The sequence below is a fragment of the Phocoena sinus genome, chromosome 3 (assembly GCF_008692025.1).
Source record: "Phocoena sinus isolate mPhoSin1 chromosome 3, mPhoSin1.pri, whole genome shotgun sequence".
In the NCBI taxonomy this organism is placed as follows: domain Eukaryota; kingdom Metazoa; phylum Chordata; class Mammalia; order Artiodactyla; family Phocoenidae; genus Phocoena; species Phocoena sinus.
This window is the reverse complement of record NC_045765.1, coordinates 102,235,303-102,257,662: the sequence shown is the minus strand read 5'-3', so window position 1 is coordinate 102,257,662 and position 22,360 is coordinate 102,235,303. Positions and strand designations below refer to the sequence as shown.

Here is a 22,360-nt window from a genome sequence, read left to right as displayed (position 1 = left end):
CTTTTTGGTGCTTATTTTAGAAATATGAAGGAATTGTTTAGTTATATTCAACTCACATTTATTTAGTTCTTATGGTGAGTCTGACAAATCAAGAGGACATTCTTCCCTTCAAGGTTCTGTAAGTTCAGTGGGGAAATGGACACATACTCAATACAGTACATCATATTGTGTATCGTTTGATCTGAGGACTAAAAATGGTTGAACTTTTCCTGAGCGATGATTTTTCTCTGGGACACTGTGAATTGTATAACGGTAAGCGACTCCTAGAAGTGTAGACACACGGTTGTGGCAGGTGTGTACGTCCTTGTGATGTGCTCTTAACTACTGACTTAGTTTTGTTTTTAATTCACTGTTCTTATAAATTATGCTATCCTATCACATTTCTTTCTCTGCCTTAAATCCTTTTGTACTATGTTACTGTATAAATAAATAAATATCGACCAAAATAATAAATAACTGAGATAAATGCTATCAGAGGACACAGGGGAAGGTTTCACAGAAGAGGTGATATCTGGCTAGGAGGAAGAGGGAAAAGGGCATTTTAGGCAGGAGAAGAGGAGAAGCAAAAGCATGGAGACAGGATACCTGATGTTCTGTTTGAGAAACTATGTGGTTAAAATATAGCCAAACGAGGAGGTTGGTGACAGATAGGCTCAACGGATAAACTGCAGATTATGAAACATTTTGAAAGATATTCTGAGTTAGGTTTTATCATGTGGAAGACCTAGCTGGGGATGGTTATTAAGCAATGAAGGGACATAAGACATGGAAAACTGGAAAACGCGACATCTTGTAGGTAAAATAGCCTGTTTTTGCCAAGGGTGGCTCCTTTCAATGGTATGTTACCATTGCGTTCTTATGAGAACGTACCTGTGTTACCCGCACTCGGTGGTCGATGTGTTACACCAGGAGACATACTATTCCTCTGCAGAGAAGGGTGGGCCAGTGGCAAAAGGTTGGGGTTCCCCAGTGAGCTGACGGGGTTGCTGTATACCAAACTGTTGTGGCTGGACACTGGGATGGAGACTGGCATCTCAAAGTTGGGAGGTGGAACAGCCTGTAGGAGCAGGAAAACCCACGGGTAAACGAAATGAACAGAAACAGAGCCCTCCAAGTACAGACAGCTTTTACTTTTCTAAGAAAAATTTCAAATTCCAAACTGCTTGGTGTCTAGAAGACCATTAAGAAGAGGTCTCAGGATGTGCGGATCCTAAATTGATTTCTTTAATGTGCTTAGAATGCCTTCTTTGCAACTATTAGAAAACGTTTCACTTTTGTTTCAAACAAAGCCCCATTTCATTAGACTCCGTTGTCTTTGAATTCCGGTCTATTAAGTAGTGATTGTTCATCTGTGATATCTGAATCTGGTGCCAGAAATGACTGCAAGATCAAAGGTATATGATTGTGAAGACTTCACAGAGAAAAAGGATTAAAATGCAAACTGGAGCCTTTGGTTTAATTGCTTATTGAAGCATATTTATGCAGAAGTTTAATGATATAAAGTCATCTCCAGGCGTGTGAATAGCATATATACTTTAATTATCATTTTTAAAAGTCTGTCTTTTGAAAGTTAACTCTAAAGATAATAGACATTTTAGGATATAGGATTCAACAGAGCATGTATCATTCAATAATTCATATTTTAACCTGATAGTCCAGAATGTATGTTACACTTCACATTTTGGGATATACTGACACTGACAAATGGCAAAACCTATATCTTCAATGAGAGAGCCCCAAGCATTTAGTGAACTGAGGCTTTGTGGATGTCTAGTTAGAGTAATTCAAGTCCCAATATTGATTTTTTGGTATTATTTTGGCAATTTAATCCAAACAGGCTTAATTTTCTGCTTGCATTAGCTAGATAATCATAGTTGTAATTCCCTCCCTCTTTTTCTTAGTTTTTAACATTATAAATGAAAATACCGTTTCCATATATTGCCAGAGGACTCATGATGTCAGAGCATACAGCATTCTTAATATAAAATGGATATAGGTATGTGTATGTGTGTGAATCTAATATGTATACTAGGGTTTATATAGAACATTCCCTCAGGGAGTCTCTAATAAGCCACTGTACAAATTTAAATTCATAAGTGCATATGGCTCAAAGTTTTCTTTTTTTACTATTTTTTTCTGTAATCCTAACATCAAGTTTTATTTGTCCTGGTTCATTGGCTGGCCTGCATCATACGTTGTGCTCTGCAATAGTTCTTTGTTTATCCTGGTGACAATTACAATACTGTCCTCTTTCTATGCTTCTGCTCCCTTTTTCTTTATTTTTCCTATTTGTCTTTTCTTCCCTGATCTGGATATGGTGATACTGACAAGAACAAATGTGTCATAACTCTTTTCTTTTACATGTCTTTGATTCTTCATTTTTTAGAGGGAAATAAAAATGTTCAAGTGTTATGTTAACATAGTCATTTTTTTTATTAGGCTTTATCTGTTGTAAACAGGGTAACAAAAACAATTTTGGATAAACACCATGATATAATCGAACATGAATGTTTGATAAGACATCAAAGAATGAATATATCCAATTCCCAGAGTCTTTAAACAACAAAAAATATTAGTGTATGCTGTAAAATAAATGTCTATACAGTCAATAAAATACTGCATTCCTTTATTAAAAGGCCCAATAAGAATTATTCTAGGGCTTCCCTGGTGGCTTAGTGGTTGAGAGCCCGCCTGCCGATGCAGGGGACACGGGTTTGTGCCCTGGTCTGGGAAGATCCCACATGCCGCGAAGCGGCTGGGCCCGTGAGCCATGGCCACTGAGCCTGCGCGTCCAGAGCCTGTGCTCCGCAACGGGAGAGGCCACACAGTGAGAAGCCCGCGTACCGCAAAAAAAAAAAAAAAAAAAAAAAAAAAAGAATTACTCTAGCACACCTAAGAAAATGAAGTAGCCTTCTAGGTTTACACCATTTGCCCGTCCACCCTCTTCACTGCTCTGGGTCCAGAAGGCTGATGCTCCAGACTGTATCCACCAGATTCCCCTGGCCCTCTGGCTTTGGCTGGGCCAGTGGAGGCACCGTCAGAAGTACAGAGAGTAGGAGGAGAGAGGTCAGGGTATTCTTGTACTGTAGCATCCCTCTTGCTGGGCCACAGGATGGCAGAGGCTGCATTCCCCTAGTGAAGGTCACGCCCCTTTTGGGGCCTCTCTCCTACAGGCATAGACCTAACTGTGCTCCAGTAACTTCTTCCTCCTCTTGCACCTTCAGACCTAGATGTGGTAATAGCTTCTAGGTTGTAAGCCCTAATGTACTTCACTATTTCTCGAGTTTCCCTGATGTCTACCCATCTGTAAATAGTCCCTTTATTAAACTCTTTTCAATTACCCTTTTGAGTTTGCCATCTGTTTCCCACTGGAGCCATAATAGTAACTCTCCAGATCTAGAATAGTGGTACTCTATACAGGTGAACTATCTCCTTAGGGAGCATTTTGGAAATCTGTGGGTGTCACAATGATTGGGGGGCATGGCTGGTATTTTCCTGGTGGGTAGGTATGCTGTATATTCTATTACACATGGGACAGTTCTACACAACAAAGAATTGTCTCTTACCCCATCCAACTTTCAAACGTCCCACTGGACATTCATGTGGGTGAAAAACCTATTTAATAATGCTCTGAGTCAGAACTAACTTTGTTCTGCAGACACAAGGTATTTTTAATACACCGAAATGCAGATTTTATTAAACACTGAAATTCCCAGAAATGCAATTACTGCGCACGGTGAGGGAATGTTTCACTTTGTTTGGTATGGAACTTTATTAAAAATTATTCACTACTTTGGAAAATCATGTCATCCATGACAATGCTGCTCTTGTGACTTTTGTTGTAAATACAGCACACTGCTTCTCTTAATTCACTCCATTAAAAAATTTTCCTCACCACTTCACTGAAAATGCTCATGTCATAGTCGTGAATAACCTTCAGGTTGCTAAATCCAATGGTAACTTCTCAGTCCTCAACTGGGACACAGATGGTCACTCCTTGATAAACTTCCACCCTTTCCATGGCCCTGAACTTTCCCTCCTATCTTTTTTTTTTTTTTTTTTTTTGCGGTATGCGGGCCTCTCACTGTCGTGGCCTCTCCCGTTGCAGAGCACAGTCTCCGGACGCGCAGGCTCAGCGGCCGTGGCTCACGGGCCCAGCTGCTCCGCGGCATGTGGGATCCTCCCAGACCGGGGCACGAACCTGTGTCCCCTGCATCGGCAGGTGGATCCTCAACCACTGAGCCACCAGGGAAGCCCTCCCTCTATCTTGATAGCTGCTCCTTCTCAGTCTTCGCTGCCGGTTCTTCCTTTTCTCCCTGCTCTCTGAATGTAAGAGTACCACAGCCCTTTTTCTATCTCTAGCTCAGATCTCTCTCCTCATTCCAGCCTTGCATATCCAGCTATACCCTCAATATTTCTACTTAAATGTCTGATAGACATCTCAAAACTAGCTCCAATGTAACTCTCCCCATCTCCAGCTGATGACAGCTCAATGCTTTTGTTTACACACAATAAAATCCTTGGAGTCATCCCAGAATCTTCTCTTTCTCCCACTCCCCACATCCAGTCTACCAGGAAATCCTACTGGCTTAACTTCCATATAGTCTCCAACCACCTCTCACCTTCTAATGGCTGGTTCTAGCACCATCATCTCTTGCCTTAATCACTGCCGTCACTTCCTAATAGTCACCCACTTCTATCCTTGCCCTCCCTTCTATTTTCAACTTTGCAAACAGATCCCTTAAAAGCATAAATCAGATGATGGCACTTCTCTATTCTAAACCCTGTGAGAGCTCCCATCTTAGTTGGAGTAAAGCCCAACTTCTTCCAATGTTCCACAAGGCCCTATAAATTCCAGTTTTTGCCAGGCTCCATTACTGATTTCCTATCATCCTCTTCCTCCCTGCCTGCCTCATTCCTGTCTCATTTCTCTGGCTAACTCCCATCACTTCCTTCCTTCAAAATCTGGTCTTTTCCATAAAGAACAGACTCGTGGTTGCTGGGGGGGTGGGGTGGGGGGTGGGGGCTGGGGGGCGGTAGGGCTGGGGGGAGTGGAGGGAGTGGTGGGAGGGAAGGATTGGGAGTTTGGGATTAGCAGATGCAAACTATTACATATAGGATGTTTAAACAACATGGTCCTACTGTATAACATAGGGGACTATACTCAATATCCTGTGATAGACCATAATGGAAAAGAATATGAAAAAGAATATAGGTATAACTGAATCACTTTGCTGTACAGCAGAAATTAATACAGCACTGTAAATCAACTATACTTGAATAAATTTTAAAAACATCTGTTCTTTACAAGGAAGCCCACCCTGACTACTCTACTTAATCCTGCCCCTGCTCCCCGCATCTCCTGACCTCTTTCCCTCTCTCTTCTTTCCCTATTTTTACAAGATCAATTAAGGTGTTGGTCAAATAACGTTCCCTTTCATCAAGGTGCTAAAGGTCTTTTGCTGTGAAGTAATACATACCCTAGTCTACTTCTTATTATAGTAATTGAATATTTTTATTCAAAGAAGAATGTTTAGGAAGATACTATATTAACATAAAAAAGTACAAGCTTACAACGTACTGTATATTATTTTCTGAGCAGACACTATACTATAATTTACATACATGATAAGACTCAACCATTTCAACATCCCTTCACTATAAATATAATCCTTCCTTTTTAAATTGGTGAGATTAAGTAAGTGGCCCAAGGTCATCTAACTAGTGATGAGCCTATTGGTTTTGGTACTAAATCACCATGCAACACAGTATATGTTTTTGGATAGAAATAAAATATTTCAGTCAGAAATTATACTGTGAAGTGAGTACGGGCTGCATATTAGTAGCTTATTATTTATGAACCACAAACATAATGAATTAATTGGATTCTCACGGAACGTGGCTGAACGTCCACGGTGGGGTGCATGTTTATGCCCACTGATGCCAGGGTGTGACGGAGGGCTTGGGGAAAAATACACCCTAAAGACTCCTATCATTCATATTTACTCAGATTTGGTATTTTAAAGCTTTCTTTTGGTTACAAATGTTTTAATGCGTATTCACTATTACTACTTATAAATGTTTACCTGGGAACCTAAGGATCTGCTGTAAAACGACTTCTCCCCTGAATATTCTACAGAATATCGACTGTGTCTCAGTAGAGAGCAAAGCCAATACCTCCCTCCTCCCCCACGCTTATGTCCACATCCAAAATAAACAGGATGATTAATAATCATTTAATAAATTCTGAACCACTTTACTAATCAATTTAGTGAAAGTCTCTCCACTCCTTTCTTCCTCTGACCATCATCCCCAAGAGTTACTCTTTTTCCAGAATTCTGGACTGTAAACAATTTGCTGAGAGTTATTATAAAACTCTCTTGTGATTGGCTAAACAGAAGTCAGATATAATTCTGATATCAGAGCATACTTCAAAAATTCACAATTCATAAAATACGGTAACATCTGTTGCATTCTATCTTTTGCTTTGTTTCCTTATCTGTGTCAGGAACTGGCTAAATAATTTAAAAATCAAATTATAAGCTTAAATACGGCCATAGTACGGTGTTTCAGGGAATGAGGAAGAACATCAGCCTTTGTATCAGGAATCTCAGCTGCAGTCCAGGTGGTGTAATAAAAAGCAACTTAAGCAGGCAAGTCATTTACTCTCCCTCGAACTTACGTGGGACCTGAAGTGGCTGCATCCATAAAAGAGACCAACCAGCTCTAGATGCTTTAGGAAATGCCAAGGCTATAATAATGTACCCATGCCTATTAGAAATTGGAATTTTTCTTTTTCTTCTTGACTTTTCAAAATTAAGGAACTTAAAAGCACCTAAATTTTTAAAATTTTTGTCTAAAAAGTGAAAGCCAAAAAGTCATTAAAAACTCCAAACTTGCAAAGATTTCAGGGCCGGGCTTCAAATTTTAGAACCCTCAAGATAGGAAGGAAGAAGGAATTTGGGGTGATTAAAATGCTATAGGTAGGACTGGCTGTATAATTTGCAGGGCTCAGGGCAAAATGAAAATGTGGGGCGCTTGTTAAAAAATTACTAAGAATTTCAAGATGGTGACAGCAGAGGATTTAACCAAGTGTGGCCCTAGGATAGCAGGGCCCTGCGTAACTGCACAGGTCACACACCCGTGACACTGGCACTGGCTTTTTCATATAGGCATGAGAGCTAAACAGCTTCTAGTTTCTATCCCTGAACAAATTGATCATGGTTGCCAAAGTGAGTCATCGTGGTCAAGAAAGGTATCAACTCTTATCCAAACCCCATGATTTTCCCAAACTTACCACAAGGAAAAGTCCAATAAAATATTTTTAATAAAATATTTTTACTTAATAGGCCCTCTTTCATTCAATGTGAATGACTGAACTGAATCCCTTTTTTGGGCCACTACTGACACCCTAAACTTTTTTTTTTTTTTGCGGTACGCGGGCCTCTCGCTGTTGTGGCCTCTTCCGTCATGGAGCACAGGCTCAGCGGCCATGGCTCACGGGCCCAGCCGCTGCGTGGCATGCGGGATCCTCCCGGACTGGGGCACGAACCCGCGTCCCCTGCATCGGCAGGCGGACCCCCAACCACTGTGCCAACAGGGAAGCCCACCCTTAACTCTTGATCAACCATTACCAGGCTGCTGAGAACTAGCAGAGAAAAGAAGCACACAATGCTGATGACTAGTGACTACCATGTGCTGGTATCCAAATCCCCTCCAGGCTGCCCCACGACTCTGGCCTGTGCTCGCTACCCCTCCATCCCCAGTTCCTCACAATATCTACACCCACGTCACTCTCTCCCAAGCCCCTGCTCCCCCATCTCATTAGCTATAGAAGCTGAATTCAGTATAAAAATAGAGGTCATTAGGTGGTCACCCCCTCAATTTCCCTCTCCCACCTACCACCCTGACTACATCTGCAAATCCTTCCCGTTCCCATCCCAGCTCCCTTCCCTTCCTTGAGAAGCTTTGCCATTTTATCTCCATTGCACCTACACGTCCCATCTTTTCCTTCCTTCAAGCGTTCCTCCTCTACATATAAATCATCTCAAGTGCTTTTCCTTTTAACGCCCTCCTTGATCCTAGTTACAGTATTATTTCTCTCTCTTCACAGCCCATTATTTGAAGAAAATGCATCTGTACTGTCTATTTCCACTTCCTCCTGGTCTCTCTCAACCAGTCCTGCATTTGCGCCTCCTTCCCTCAGCCCATTTCCTAATTCCTGGTTCCTCAAATGGAGCTGTTTTTTCTCACTGTGAAGCCCAGCATGAACCATGGCAAACCCCACATGAGGAAATGCTGGTCAACATGATTCCAAATTATCCATGAATTATTTCATGTAATTGAGGAATAAGGGCATAAATTAGATTATACTGACAGGTGACTGCAATATTAAATTTTTCTATTTTAAAAGGGAAACTCTTCAACCTGGGTCTTTGAAATAGAAAAACAGTCTTGTAATGTTTTTAAAGAGGTAGTGACACTCTCTCCATACAAAGGGCAGAGTGTCCTTGCCCTGCTGTAAATGTTTTAGCAGCTGTGGAAACTTTCAACAAAATTTACTTCCAGCAACTGAAAGCGATGTGCGAAAACTGGGCTTTTCATCGTGGAGACTGAAGCACTTACTGAAGAAACGACGACTTGGAGGCACAGCCTGGAGCCGTGTGGCTCCTTCTCACAGCTCTGCCTGTAAACTCTAATGTGGTTTTCCATCCCCTGCTGCACATCACTGCACCTCTTAAGAAATCATGTATCCTGATTTTGAACTCTTTACACGACAGGATGAAATATGGTGAAGGAATCCAGGTATGCATTACACCTCTTTCCCCCTAGAGCATGGGAGAAATGATCCAATGTGCAAACACAGGCGTTCTCCCAGAACTTTGGGGGTTAAAGCTCCACACACACATGGAGAGTGATTACCAGTCTTACATACACCACCCTTTTCCTCACTGTGCTGGGGATTTCTCCTGAGACACCTAACGTGCTTCACCTTAACATCTTACATTCACAGATCTGCCCAGCAGCTCTAAACTAGTATATTATATCGTGGGAGAAACTCAGGCCATCAGAACTAAAAATTGGCCCAAAGGAGCTGTTTCTTTCCTCCTTCTGGGCAAGATAGAATCCCAATAGACTTCATTTAAGAATTCTGGGTATAGGGCTTCCCTGGTGGTGCAGTGGTTGGGGGTCCGCCTGCTGATGCAGGGGACGCCGGTTCATGCCCCGGTCTGGGAGGGTCCCGCATGCCGTGGAGCAGCTGGGCCCGTGGGCCGTGGCCGCTGGGACTGCGCGTCCTGAGCCTGTGCTCCGCGGCAGGAGAGGCCCCGGCAGTGAGAGGCCCGCGTACCACAAAAAAAAAAAGAATTCTGGGTATAACAAGTATGTATTGCTGCATCTGATAGGAGATGTTTCATTTGACCAAGTGCCCACTGTGGAGATGCTGTATGTAGTACTCGGTTTTATGAAAACCTTTAAGAATTCACAGCAGTTAGCTTTCCTTCATGATACAGTATATTAATAATTCTGATTCAATAAAAGATTTCCTGTTGACATTATTTCATTTAACAAATGAAGCAGACATATATTTATGAGGACATGAAGTTTAATATGCATACATTTTATAAATAAGTTTTAAAGTACTCAATTTAATCCAGTACAGGTTGATTGTGCACCTACTATGTGTAAAGCATTAATTTATCTTGTGAGTGCCGTTGTGGATTTGGCCTGGAGCTTTTGTCCCCAGATATCTGCATTGAGGCCTGTTTTCACTGCAGTCTCTCTCAATCCTCAGGTTTAGGCTGTTTCCCTAACTTACAAAAAATGTACTTTTTTGAGAAAGGGATCAATTATGTACTGAGGAGCTTGTATACAATGACAGTTGGGACACTAACAGAAAGTTACTCAGAAAGCATGTGAACCTCGAGTTGCATCACTTTATGTCACAAAATGAACATCACTTGACGACAGAATAGAACAAAAGGTATGTACTCTCCCCCTCTACATATGGGCAAACAAAATAATACATGCAGAGTTATTTCTCTTAAATATCTGGCAAGGCATATGATTGATTGTTAGGAATTTTTTGACTTGGTTAAGACAAAATTTAGCCAAATGTTAAAGCGTGGAAAATGTTGGTATAGGCAAAGCGAATATTCTGACAAAGCTTTAAAATCACCCCATCACACAAACATGTTGAAATCTTACCATTAGGTTGTCATGCAGTCTGTTTCTCTGCAGCGAGCATTAGCTTTAACCCTTCAGTGCTGCTGCTGAATTTCATATTTAGGGAGAGGGCTGAAGCTTCATTCAGGAATAAGCTTGTACTTGGGTGATGAGTGTCAGTTTACACGAGAGAACTGCAGTTTCACTCGTGTATCTTTACAGTCAATCCTCGCTCAGAAGGAGACCAGTGTTTGACGAGTGCCTGGTGATTTGTGCGGACTGTGTGTTTAAGAGATTATGTAAATACAGTGTGTGTCACACAGATCTTTCTCTTCCTCCTGTGAACTTGCTACCTCCGAATGCACTTCTTGATGGCACATCTTTTAGATGACAAAATTTCAGCAACCTTAGGGTTTGCTTTCTAAGTGACTGCCCTTGGGATGAGATGGCTATTTTCTGGGTTTGACTTTGTAGTGTTTCTTAGAGAAAGCCCTCACTGAAAGGGTTAAGGTATGTTACTGCAGCAGCTATCAGCAGACCAGCCATCTACCTTTGGTACTTACAGGAATTTTATGGCTCTTGATCATATTATCAAATTCTTCATTAATTTTTTTGTATTTTTCTTCAGTGCGTGGGGTGAGTGCATAAGAGGAGTCGGGATCGGGGCTTTCACAGCCTTTGTTTTCTTTCTTGTTCAAGGCCTGCCAGGTTCAGAGAAATATCAAGAGTAAAAAAAATGAAGGGTGTTTTGAGTACTTACACACAATCTTTGCCTGCTGATCATTAGATCAATATCTTCGTTAATTTTCCTGTACTTGTCCTCAGACTCAGGGCTGTGACCTACTGAATCGTCTGCATCAGGATCTGGGCTGTCACAGCCATTAAGGCCCTTCTTTCTCAACGTCTGAAATACATAATTTGGAAAGTTCAAACCTAGATAAAGGCTGTAAAAGACATTCAGGGGTGTCACAGACGTTCAAGCTTGCCAGTATTTTAGGTTATTACACGTGCTATGTCACATTAGGGTAAAGAAAAACCGTAGAAAGACACCATGAGTCATTTCGACAGTGCACTCGTTACTACTTAAAAAAAAAAAGTAAAAGGGAAATATTCCTTCTGCAACCAAATTCAATGAACAAAGATGGTATGAGGATTGAAGTTTCATGATCTGGAATTCATATGTGCTCCAAACATCTAGTGACAGATGATCACAGAATACAAATAAGGGGGCAAATTGCAACACTATTTTCCCACAGAAAAATTAGAAGTTAGGACATTACACAATGATTTCAGAAAATGTGATCATGACAAAAGCAGAAATAGTGGCAACAGATCCTTAGTTTGAGTTTAACATAATGGTTGGCACTAGAAGTGTCCTGCCACCCCTTTGGATGTGCACTTGACAGCAAAAGTTGGTAGGAGAACCCAGCTAACATTCTCACGAAGTACCCATTAAGAATGTTCAGACCCTGTGATCATAAGGTGAATCACCTTTGTTTAGTCTGGTTAGAGTTCTATATGTGTGAAAACCTGTATTGAAATTGATAATACTGAGAAGTTGTCTGCCTAAACAGAGGCTGGAAAGAAAAGGCAACAGAGCTGAGCTTAGGGCTTCATTATCATGACCTGGGTAAGGAAGCCAAAGAACACTGCAGAAAGGTAACCAAGTCAGTAACTACTGAAGTAGCAAAAGTTCCTCCTGGCTGCAGCTGAGGAGGGTCACCCTGAGACTGCCTCCTGACACATGAAAGTGAAAAGTCAGTGCCTCTTCTCAAACCTCCTGTCTCCTGAATGTATGTCTTGGTCTAGTTTCAGCTGTCACAGAAGGATAAATACTCATGTATAACACTGTAACAGGAAAAGTATGAGTCAGGAGTTTGACTTTCTTTTTAAAACTGATGGTTGTCAACTTAGTTGGACACGATCCTATTTACAGAGATAGTTACGTTTTTAGAAATTATAAAACTTCTGATTAATCAATCACACAGCTTGCCATGTGAACTTTTAATAGACTAGCAACATTTCTGAATTTTCCTGGTACTACCAAATCGTTTATAAAGAGCTGTGTACCTAAGCGTCTCTTATCAATGGAAAGTTCAGCAGAGCTCATCTTTATTAAAGACCGAAATCACGTACAAATAAAGCAAGAGCTGTGACATCAAGCTAAGAACTCAAAGCTGAGATAACACTCCATTTTTAATTCACGCAATTGGGGAAAACAAATAAAACGGCATGAGTTAAAAAGGGGGTGTCGGTCTTAAAAATTTAAACTCCTTGGCTCTTATTGATGTGTAACAAATGTAACATTTTAAAAATTCGTTTCTGATTTTCAGTTCAAATCAAACTGAGACCATTTTGAATATGTCTATGATACACTGTGGCTCTGTAAATATTTATTAATGTTACAGTGATATAATATAACAAATAAACATATGGTTACAGCTTATTATGTGGTACAATGTTTGAATATTAAAATGAATATTTTGACACACGGCGATAAAATATACATTTACAATCTTGGGGAATTTATAACTTGGTGGGGCCACCTGGACCCCTATCATGGATCTACAGCTATCATTTTTCACCCAGAATAAGTACTCCTAGAGGGTCCCTACAATAATACTATAGAGGATGTCACAATACGTTAGAATAATAATTTTATTTGCTAACTTAACTTCCTATATTTTAAACTCTTTTGTTAGCATTATCTCAATCACAAAAGCATTCTTCCGGGTGATGACTATTTGTATTATGATGTGGTTCTGCTTTGATCTCCACATATCCTTGAGCTTTTAAGAATAATTTCTGAGTGTCTTGCATCATACTCCACGAATTCTTCATAAAAATTCACTTATGCAGAAGAAAATATGTAAGATCAAGAACATATTATCTGATATTTTTTCAGAATTTATCTACTGATATTTCTCTAGGGCATGTTAAGAATATTCTTATATAAACCCCTCATTTAAGGTCTTATCTGGTATAACATTAATTTACAGTCTTATCTAGACAGTAGATTTTTCAATGTGCTCCCGAATCTTTTATCCAATAAATCTTCTTGTGAAAACTATAGTTGTTTTGATGTGCAGATTTTTGACAACAGAACGCAAGGGTTAGGAGAGGTCTATCAACTGTCATTACAATCCATCTGGCACGTACATGTGTGCTAAATATTCTTACAAAGCTTTCAGGGGTAGATATTGTGTGTGGTTTATAAAAATTCAAACATCAATTATACTTTATTGAAAGAGCTCCACAAATATTAACTCATTATCTCTCACAAATCTTCCATGAAGATTTCAGGAAACCTTATTCTGGGTCTCAGGCCAGCATGGCCCAGCACAACGGCCCAAGGCTCCCGCCTCCTGCCAGGCCACTGTGTGGTCACCTTGCCCCTGCCTAGGCTTTCCCACACTTGTGAAGTGCAAAGTGAGAGATGTGGAATAGACCTCTCCCATGCATATGTAACTACAGCAGTGGACTGAACACTGAAATAAATTAGGTAGAATTGAAAAAAAAAATTAGGGTGTGGGAAAATCGTAAGTATAAAAATATGGCTAAAATGTTGATAGTTCTTAGATGTCAAGTTTTAGACCAAGTGGGAATGCTTGTTGTTCAATAAAACATTTCTCAGTTTATAGGTTAAAAAATGAATTAGATCGATAGCTCCTTTATACCTAAAGACTTATATAAACTATTACGTAAACAAAGCAAGTGGCATGAGGTCACAAAGGAAATCTCAGTGATGGGAATAAGAGGGAAACAGTGGCTCATTTTCCCCCAGTAAATTCTTCTCATATCTGACTACATCATCCTACAATGAATATCACCACTATTTAAGTAATGAAATATCTCTACCATTTAAAGGCACTTATAGTCTTATTTCAAGTTATATTATGTTATTTAAAAGAGGAGCATTTTGAGAAATACAAACACAAAACCCAAGAGCATACTGAGCTCTAAATTCCCATAATCACATAACCAGAACATTGAAAAAACTGTTCAAAAATATTACTCTCAGCTGAGAGCTTGTAGAACACATTTCTGCTAAGTACAGGTTATTACAGTGGAATTATAAAGCTCTGAAAATGGAAGTAATGGCACAAACTTTACCGTAGTTTGAATGTGGAACCGTAAGACTAATCTTATCTTTATTATATTAAAAATCTACAGCTGCTTAATTATGACAAAAGAATCAGTATTAGATTCAGCCAAGTCTGTCTTTATCACAGTAATAAATAGCTGATATTAACTAAAGGGATTACTAGATGGATAAATAAGCATTATTCCCTACAGCCTTTTTCTAGTAAAATCAAAATCTCGGTCACTGGCCTTTGAAAGATTCTCTGATCTTTTATAAATGTTACTGGTCAGGTAATGTAGGCACTTAAATCATTATTCTTTCACAGGGGCTAGAAGTCCTGGATGTATATATTTTAAGCGTCTCTCAGCTGACTATGTTTTGAGAGATTTATTCTGTATGTCAAGATAAGGCAAGACATCTACTGAAACCACCAACTTCCCTTGCTTCATATCTAAAGAAACTCTTCCCTCAGAGAACTCTGTAAATCTGGAGTCAGCATTCCATGTGAGAGTGACACTTGTGGGGTAGATCATTGACTGCAGAGGCTTCTGGGATGTTTTCACAAGGCAGAGACTGTCATGCAGTGAGCTGAGAACAGCCTTTTCTGAGAGAAGTAATTAGATTGACAGAAGGTGACATACTCCAAACAATAAATGGGAAAAGGAGTGCAGACAGGTAATCCAAAAACCATGTGGAATCTCCCCTCCCAGACATGTGGACATATGGACACTGCATTATTACATTTGTTCATTGGGAAAACTTGAAATACATATAAACTGACAAAGATAGGTGACAGGTGCCTCAAAAATTCTAATGAAATACATGTAGGGAACAGATTCTATTTCATTACTAAAAGGAATATAAATGAAAAAGAATGCCACATGGAGTTCTCATATCTTGTCTTAGACATTATGTTATCAACTAGAAAATCCCTTCTGTATACAGTGGTTAAAACTGGCTTCCCCTTCCTAATTTATTTCTTGTTAGTAGAAAAGAAATATCTAGTTATTGGCCTTTTTCAATGTATGAAGACTATAATATTTTATGTTGATGCTATTTAAGTAAAATTTAGCTTCTTTCAGAGACCCACCATCACAGATTAAAAGCTTCCAATCATTCAATTTATTTCCATGTCTGCAGTCTTAGTTCTCAAGAATATATTATTTCCATCATCTTCCTTTTTCTGTGCCTCCCCATTTCACAGTGGAAATTTCAAATCCCCTTGTGAAAAAACCCAAAATACTCTTACTAATTTTTGTTAAAATTCAAATAATCACCCTTTCTTGCACAGCTAGCATTACCCTTCAAAGGGCTGATGTATCAAGAACACATGTAGGAACTGTTATTATAAGTTGAGTGAATGTCCTGTTCACACAAAAGCCAAGAAAAAAAAGACATCAACTTAGGAAAAATGGCTTCCTTTCTCTGATATTAAATCATTTTTGTGCTTGTCTATCACAGCTTTATGAAGATAAGTGTCTGCTCTTCACAAGCTGAATAATCTTTAGAAAGCAGTGAATCCACACAGGCACAGGAGGTGCAGTTGAAATGGAGACTGCCCTTCACTGAACTTTCTAAGTGCATTTCACAAATACCCTCCCACCCTGGTACTGATACTCACAACACTGCTCCTTCCAGGCCCTTCAGTATCTGTGGAGTGGCTGCCACCCTAAGGACTGTGCTCAATGACTTACTTCATTTAAAACACATTCAGCAAATTATTACTGAGAACCTACTATATACCAGACACTGTTTTGTGTATCTGTAGAGAAGCAGGCAATACAAATTCAAACTAAAAGCTCTGACCTGACCTATAATATTGTATGTTTTTTGGTGATTTCTAGCACAGATTACTTAGGCTGGGGGAAGATCAGGTTCCAAGAAATTCCTCCACAAGTTTTCATAATCAAAACTGTAAGCATTGTCTATATTCTTTCCTTGTTCCATCGTTCTTCTTTGTTCTTAATATAGAAATGAAAAGGCACACTAAAATACTGTGAATTTAGTAAATCAGTAGGTAGACTTTAATTAGACAAGCAAATCATAGCTAGCATAGAGTATGCAAAAATTAAATATTATCCATTTGTGGTAAAAATTTTCATAAGAAATCAAAAACATAAACCTTAACAACACTACATTTCTTTGGTTATTAATGCTCATTCTAACCAGATATTAACTCCTATTCGGGTAAAGCTGGGGAGAGCTGGAGAGTGTCACTGTTTTGTTTTTGTTCCTTTCCTCAAAAGACAATCTTCAAGTTGGACTTGAAATTTTTTTCACTGAATAATTTTTCATCTTTAAACACTGGAAATAAAAGACTGATTGAAGACTTGAAGACTTTTAATGTATAGACCTAAAGAAATATCCAGGGCTTCCCTGGTGGTGCAGTGGTTGAGAGTCCACCTGCCGATGCAGGGGACACGGGTTCGTGCCCCGGTCCGGGAAGATCCCACATGCCGCAGAGCGGCTGGGCCCATGAGCCATGGCTGCTGAGCCTGCACGTCCAGAGCCTGTGCTCCGCAACGGGAGAGGCCACAACAGTGAGAGGCCCGCGTACCACAAAAAAAAAAAAAAAAGAAAGAAATATCCAGCCACTCCCCCTAATGGCCACAAATTCTTTCATATAAGTATTTAGAGGGTGATAGTTCCTAGAATTACTGATACTCTAATACTGGATGAGACCACCAAGGACTATCTGGGTCTTCCCCATGCCTTCCAGAGGGAGGATAATGCTGCACAAGCCCTGGCCTTTCATATCTCATGCCCTTGCTCAAGCCAGGCTCTCCTACTAGAATGACCCCACCAGTATCTGTTCCCTGCATGCAGACAGTCCTCCTCCAAGGGAGAGCTGACACATCCTCTCCTCTCAGTAGACTTCTCTGATCACCAGGACTGAATTAATTGCTCCCTAATTCATGCACTCATTTATTGTATACATTTTTCTACTAGAGCTTCTTTTTTTTTTTTTTTTTTTTTTTGCGGTACGCAGGCCTCTGACTGTTGTGGCCTCTCCCGTTGCGGAGCACAGGCTCCGGATGCGCAGGCTCAGCGGCCACGGCTCACGGGGCTAGTCGCTCTGCGGCATGTGGGATCTTCCCAGATCGGGGCACGAACCCACGTCCCCTGCATCGGCAGGCGGACTCTCAACCACTGCGCCACCAGGGAAGCCCTGTATTAGAGCTTTTATCGCAAATTATTGTTTATGTGTTTGTCTCCATTGCTAAATCGCTAGGTAATTAAAGCAACTTCCTTTATTCACTTTTGAAGTTGCAATATAGAACAGAGCCTGACACACTGTAGGTGCTCAGTAAATGCTTGCTCAATGAACAGAACACACATTCCGCTTCAGTGACACTGCACGCAGAGGTTTTGCGACTGGACAGAGGCTATTTGGCTGGCTGAAGGTGAAAATGGTAGTGGGATCTAGACCTCTTGACACATATTACTAAGTGCTACTATGTCAGGTGTTGTCTGTGGTCCTCTGGATGTTAAGAATGCTTTTTCTGAATATATGATCAAGATAATTTGTTTACATGTTTTTCTCTTCCCATGAGTGAGCTCCTGGAGGTTAGGCATTGTTTACTAGTCATCTTGTATCACGAGGACTTAGCACAGGGCCTGCCATGAGGTAGAAGCTTAATAAGTGTTTGCAGTATTAATGACAGACTGAATGGATGGATGAACAAAACAGGAAGAAATGCTAGAGGGAGAAAGTGTAGTCTCAGTGTAGGAGTTTTGCAACTGCACTTTTCTTTTTTCACATTTTGTATTATTATTTCACACTGTTAAAAGTCAGTTATTATTTTAGTCTTTTTAAGTAACTGTTACAAAGTGACTATTTTCCGAAATGTACCGTTTTAAACTTAGAAAGCAATGCAGTAGAGGCATAATGTGTACTAGGAATGAAATTGATCATAACTTATCAGGAGATTTATATCATTAAATACTTAAGATCTGGTGTATTGGTCTACATATGGAATGTCAGAAAAACTGAGCATTCATGAAATCTTTAAGGGAGAAAAGCCATTAGTATATCATCTCAATGATGAAATGGGTAGCAGGAAAAAGGGGTACACAATTCAGCACAGAAGGAGAAAAAAGGGAGTGGTATTTTAGGCAGCATGTGTAAGGTTAGAAAAGGAAAAGCAGAAAGCTTAAAGAAAGGAATACAGGGAAACTTTTGGGAATGTGAGTCAGATACTATAAATTTGAAATGAGTATGTTTCAAAATTCTTGGGCAAAGTTCATGTTTTTCCCCATTCCTGGATACTGGTCGCCTGCTCCACTGTTCTCTCTGGCTTTGACATTGGTCTTATTCTGGGCCAATCTTAGCCTGGAGGATTCATGGAAAATCAGGGTGATGCTAGGGCCAGGCAAATGATTCAGGCTTCCTCAGGACAGGTCAGTGGTTTCACGTTTTTATTAAGGTTTCTTCCACCACACCTCTTTTGGAACCTGGACAGGCATGCATCAAGGAGGCTGGCCTAGAACAGGACTGAGATGGGGAAGTTTGGCACGAAATGTCTCCTGACATTTTGAGTCCAGGAGAGATCTGAAGTGAAATATGAAACAGGGAACGTTTTAATATACAATGACTGAAATGCATGCTAAAATATGCAGGTAATCCTAATAATCTCTATAAAGTAGGCTAAGAAAATAAAGGCTGGAATACAAAACAAAAATCTGAGATATAAAGGATCAAACTGTAGATGAGTTTGAAAAATGGATGATGTTAGTGATTTCTTAAATAAGGAAGGAAAAGATAGGCAGAATTATAAATTAAACAAAGGCTGAGACAGAGAGGAGAGGAGCAAATGAACAAAGACCAGGAAGCAGGATTTTTGAAAGTAAAAAATATGAATGCAATTCATCTACTAACCTTTCTGGACTATGGCATTTTACCTGCAAATAGGCTGCAGGGATAACAAAGCAGATATTGGGGCACTGATGCTTTAAAAATAACATGTTGAAGCATAATTTATAAACCATTAATGACTTATTTTAACAAAAGAAGATGTATATGTTATCTTGAGTAATGACAGTAAGGTCAAATCATTACTTTTGTTTCCCTGTAGCTCTTATCTAGTTGTAAATGCCTTTTTATTCAAGTTGGGCCAGTGCGTGATTAGTCATTTGAAAAGGGAGTAGCCTTCACTGCCTTATTTATCAGTCAGCTCAGGATTATACTCAGTCGTCATACTTCCTCATTTCTGTAGGATTCCCCTGATCTCTGCTACATCACTGATTTTCCCATTTATATTTTTGATTCCATCCTCTCCTTTCACCCATTCCCCTCCCAACCTTCCTTCCCTAGGAAACATCACAACTTAGTTGCTGGAGCTGGAGACCCAGAAATCACCCGAGACTCCACCATCTCTTGACTCAACCATCATTGTTTTTCTACTTGGTCTCCCATCCTTAGTCTGTTTGTCCCCTGACCCCCACTTTCCAGTTAATCATTCTTCCTTCTTTTGGCAGGGTCTTATTGAAATGCAAATCTAACTGTATCACTGTTCTCCTTATAAACCATGGTGGCTTCCAACAGCCTCACCCACTAGTTTTCACAGCAAGCCCTCCGCCTGCCTTTCCGACACTATTTCCCCTCTTCTCCCCCAGCACTCTAGGTTTTTTCAAGGGGGAACTTCTCACCACTTCCCAAGTTAGGTAGCCCCTTTAATAACACTGTTTCGATATGTATCATTTATTCTTGTCTGGAATATCCTTCTTTACTCCTCTCCGCTACACAAACCACAGTCATCCTAGGACATCTATTACCTAAGGCATCACTCACTCTGCGAAGCTTCTTTCTAGAAGCTTAGAGACTCCCTTCTCTGTACCCCTAGAATCCTTACCTTTTTGTGTTTTAAATAATATGTGGTGCTTTATATTGTTATTTATCTTTTAACATGTCTGCTTCACCACCTGACAGTGAGTTCTGTTAGGGCTGGATATTTCTGGCTCCTGACAGAGGGTCTGATTAATATATGTGGGCTCAATATATGTTCTCAGTAACTGTTCATCGGATGAATGAATAAGCAAACAAATTTGACAGTCATACTTGCTAACGGTGACAGACTAACTGAAATGAGTTGGGTGGTCTCCGCCGGTGACAGTGTTTTTTATTTTAATAAGATCGGTAAGTCAAAATTCAAGGAGCATGAGTTCTGGTAGGTTAAAGCAATCTCTGTAATTACTTCATGACTGTGGCACAGGATATCCCTGTGGAGAATAGAGGGAACAGCGGAGGTAACATAGAATACTGTATACGGGACACAAAGGGTTGGGATCCTTTGTGTTTAGAATTGCTGAGTCCTGGGAACAACGGGCTGATCCTTTCCATGCTCTCAAGTCTTTTGTGACTATTGGTGCTCTAAGTTACCACCAGGAGGACATACACACAGTAAGAACCAAAAATACTGCAAGAGGTGCTTTTGTGCATTCCCTTCTCTGTTTCTAGGTTTTCCCTCAGAAACAAGGGCACTACCTTTGATGTAAGTTTAAGAATCTTTGTTAGTTGGGATCTATAGTTTATCACTAGCTTATCAGAAAAGAAGAGCGCTCTGTGTACCATCATAAAAGGCAACACAAAATAAAATAACACAAAATAAAACGATCTGAGGTTGACAACTGACTGACTCAAGTCCTGACAATTTTGATCACACCTGAGAATGGCACCTGAGATAGCCAAATCTCACTTCTGAGACAGCCAGCCACTCCCAGATGAAGGTTAAGTTGCTTCCTTTCCTAATACCTCTCGCCCACCCTGAGCCTCTGCCAGGCTGAAGAGAGGTAAAGAGCTCCAGTGGGCTTGGCCCTGGCCCACTCTCTCCTGAGCTGGCCCTCGGCCTGAGAGGGAAACCCTCTCTTTGTCATTCATTCTTACTGTTGTAGTTGCCATGTCTTAGGTCACAGGCCAGCCCAACATGCACCATTAACAGACTTTAGCCTGAGATATCACTGAAAATACTTTACCGAGTTTTTTTTTTTTTTTTTCTGTACCTCAATTTATTGAATGATGGGGAGAGAGATTTTCAAGGACCAATTCTGGATTGTGAACACAGATTTTATTTACGGTTTCCTCACCTTCTTCCCCATGATAGCTGACATTCAAACTTTTTTCCTAATTGACTTCTCTCTCTCCCCAATAAACTAGACTGCTCTCCAATGAGTGGCAATAAGCCATTCTCTATTGACACTTCTCAAGAGAAAAGTTTTGATTTTGGTTATTCTATAGTGATTGGGCAGCAACGACAGGAAAGGGCCTCTTATACTCCAGCTCCCCAGACAGTATACCATGTGAAGAAGAGCCTAAATACCAATTCTGAGGGTTTTGCCTGGATCTGTGATATGCCAAATGGAAGACTAGTATCGACAACTGTGTTAGTGCACGCTGCTCAGTGCCTATACTGCTCTGATATGTCAAAATGAGGTATCAGGACTGCAGAGCATTGTATGAGAACAATATACAAGTCACAGCTACTGTGGCTGGCAGGGCAGGGAAGAGTCTCAATGTGTTAGAACACACCCCCATGAGAGCAGAAACTTTTTTTTTCACCTCTGTATCCACAACAACTTGAATGTGCTCAGCACATGGATAAGACCCAGTAAATATTGTTGTTAATAAAAGAATAATGGAATCCTAGGCTGCAGCATCAGAGGTTCTTATTTAAGATGGAACCACAATGGGATCTGAAAACACACAGGGAGCAGTGGCTAGGTTTGTACTCAGGGCGTAGGCTGCTTTCACCCCTACCAACCACTCTCTCTAATTCCACCTATGGATTTAAATTATAAACGGAAAGAATCATGAACTAGAGAGTTAATGGAATTAATATCTCTCTTTTATGCTTCCTCAGAATTTTGTAATTAATATTTATTTTATAATGTTGCTCTCTGTAGTCTTATTTTATTTTCTAGATTATAAGATTTCTGTAGACAGGCAGTGTCTCCTGAGTGCTTTCTGTTTATCCTTGGCAACTAGTAGACAGTAGAACATTGCAAGAAATTGGTTAACTCTTTTGGATGGTCGTCATACATGGGAATACCTCTAAGGAGAGCCTGGTGATATATAATAAGGAGGCTCAGAACGATTAAGCAAAAGCTAGTGGGGAT

General features: G+C 40.2%; 1 protein-coding gene across 15 annotated transcripts in view; it reads right to left on the bottom strand.

Moving 5' to 3' along the window:
- MEF2C (myocyte enhancer factor 2C) overlaps nt 1-22,360 on the bottom strand; it is a 148,436-nt gene that overhangs the window by 32,335 nt on the left and 93,741 nt on the right. For 12 of the 15 annotated variants that reach the window (XM_032627740.1, XM_032627742.1, XM_032627744.1 and 9 more), the window contains exons 4-5: nt 10,925-11,068; nt 871-1,057 (exon numbers count right to left, since the gene is read on the bottom strand). In XM_032627740.1, coding sequence (XP_032483631.1) covers nt 871-1,057; nt 10,925-11,068 — 331 coding nt within the window. Of the gene's footprint in view, nt 1-870; nt 1,058-10,727; nt 10,866-10,924; nt 11,069-22,360 lie in introns of all 15 variants that reach the window. The other 3 variants (XM_032627753.1, XM_032627755.1, XM_032627756.1) reach the window with 2 other exon arrangements.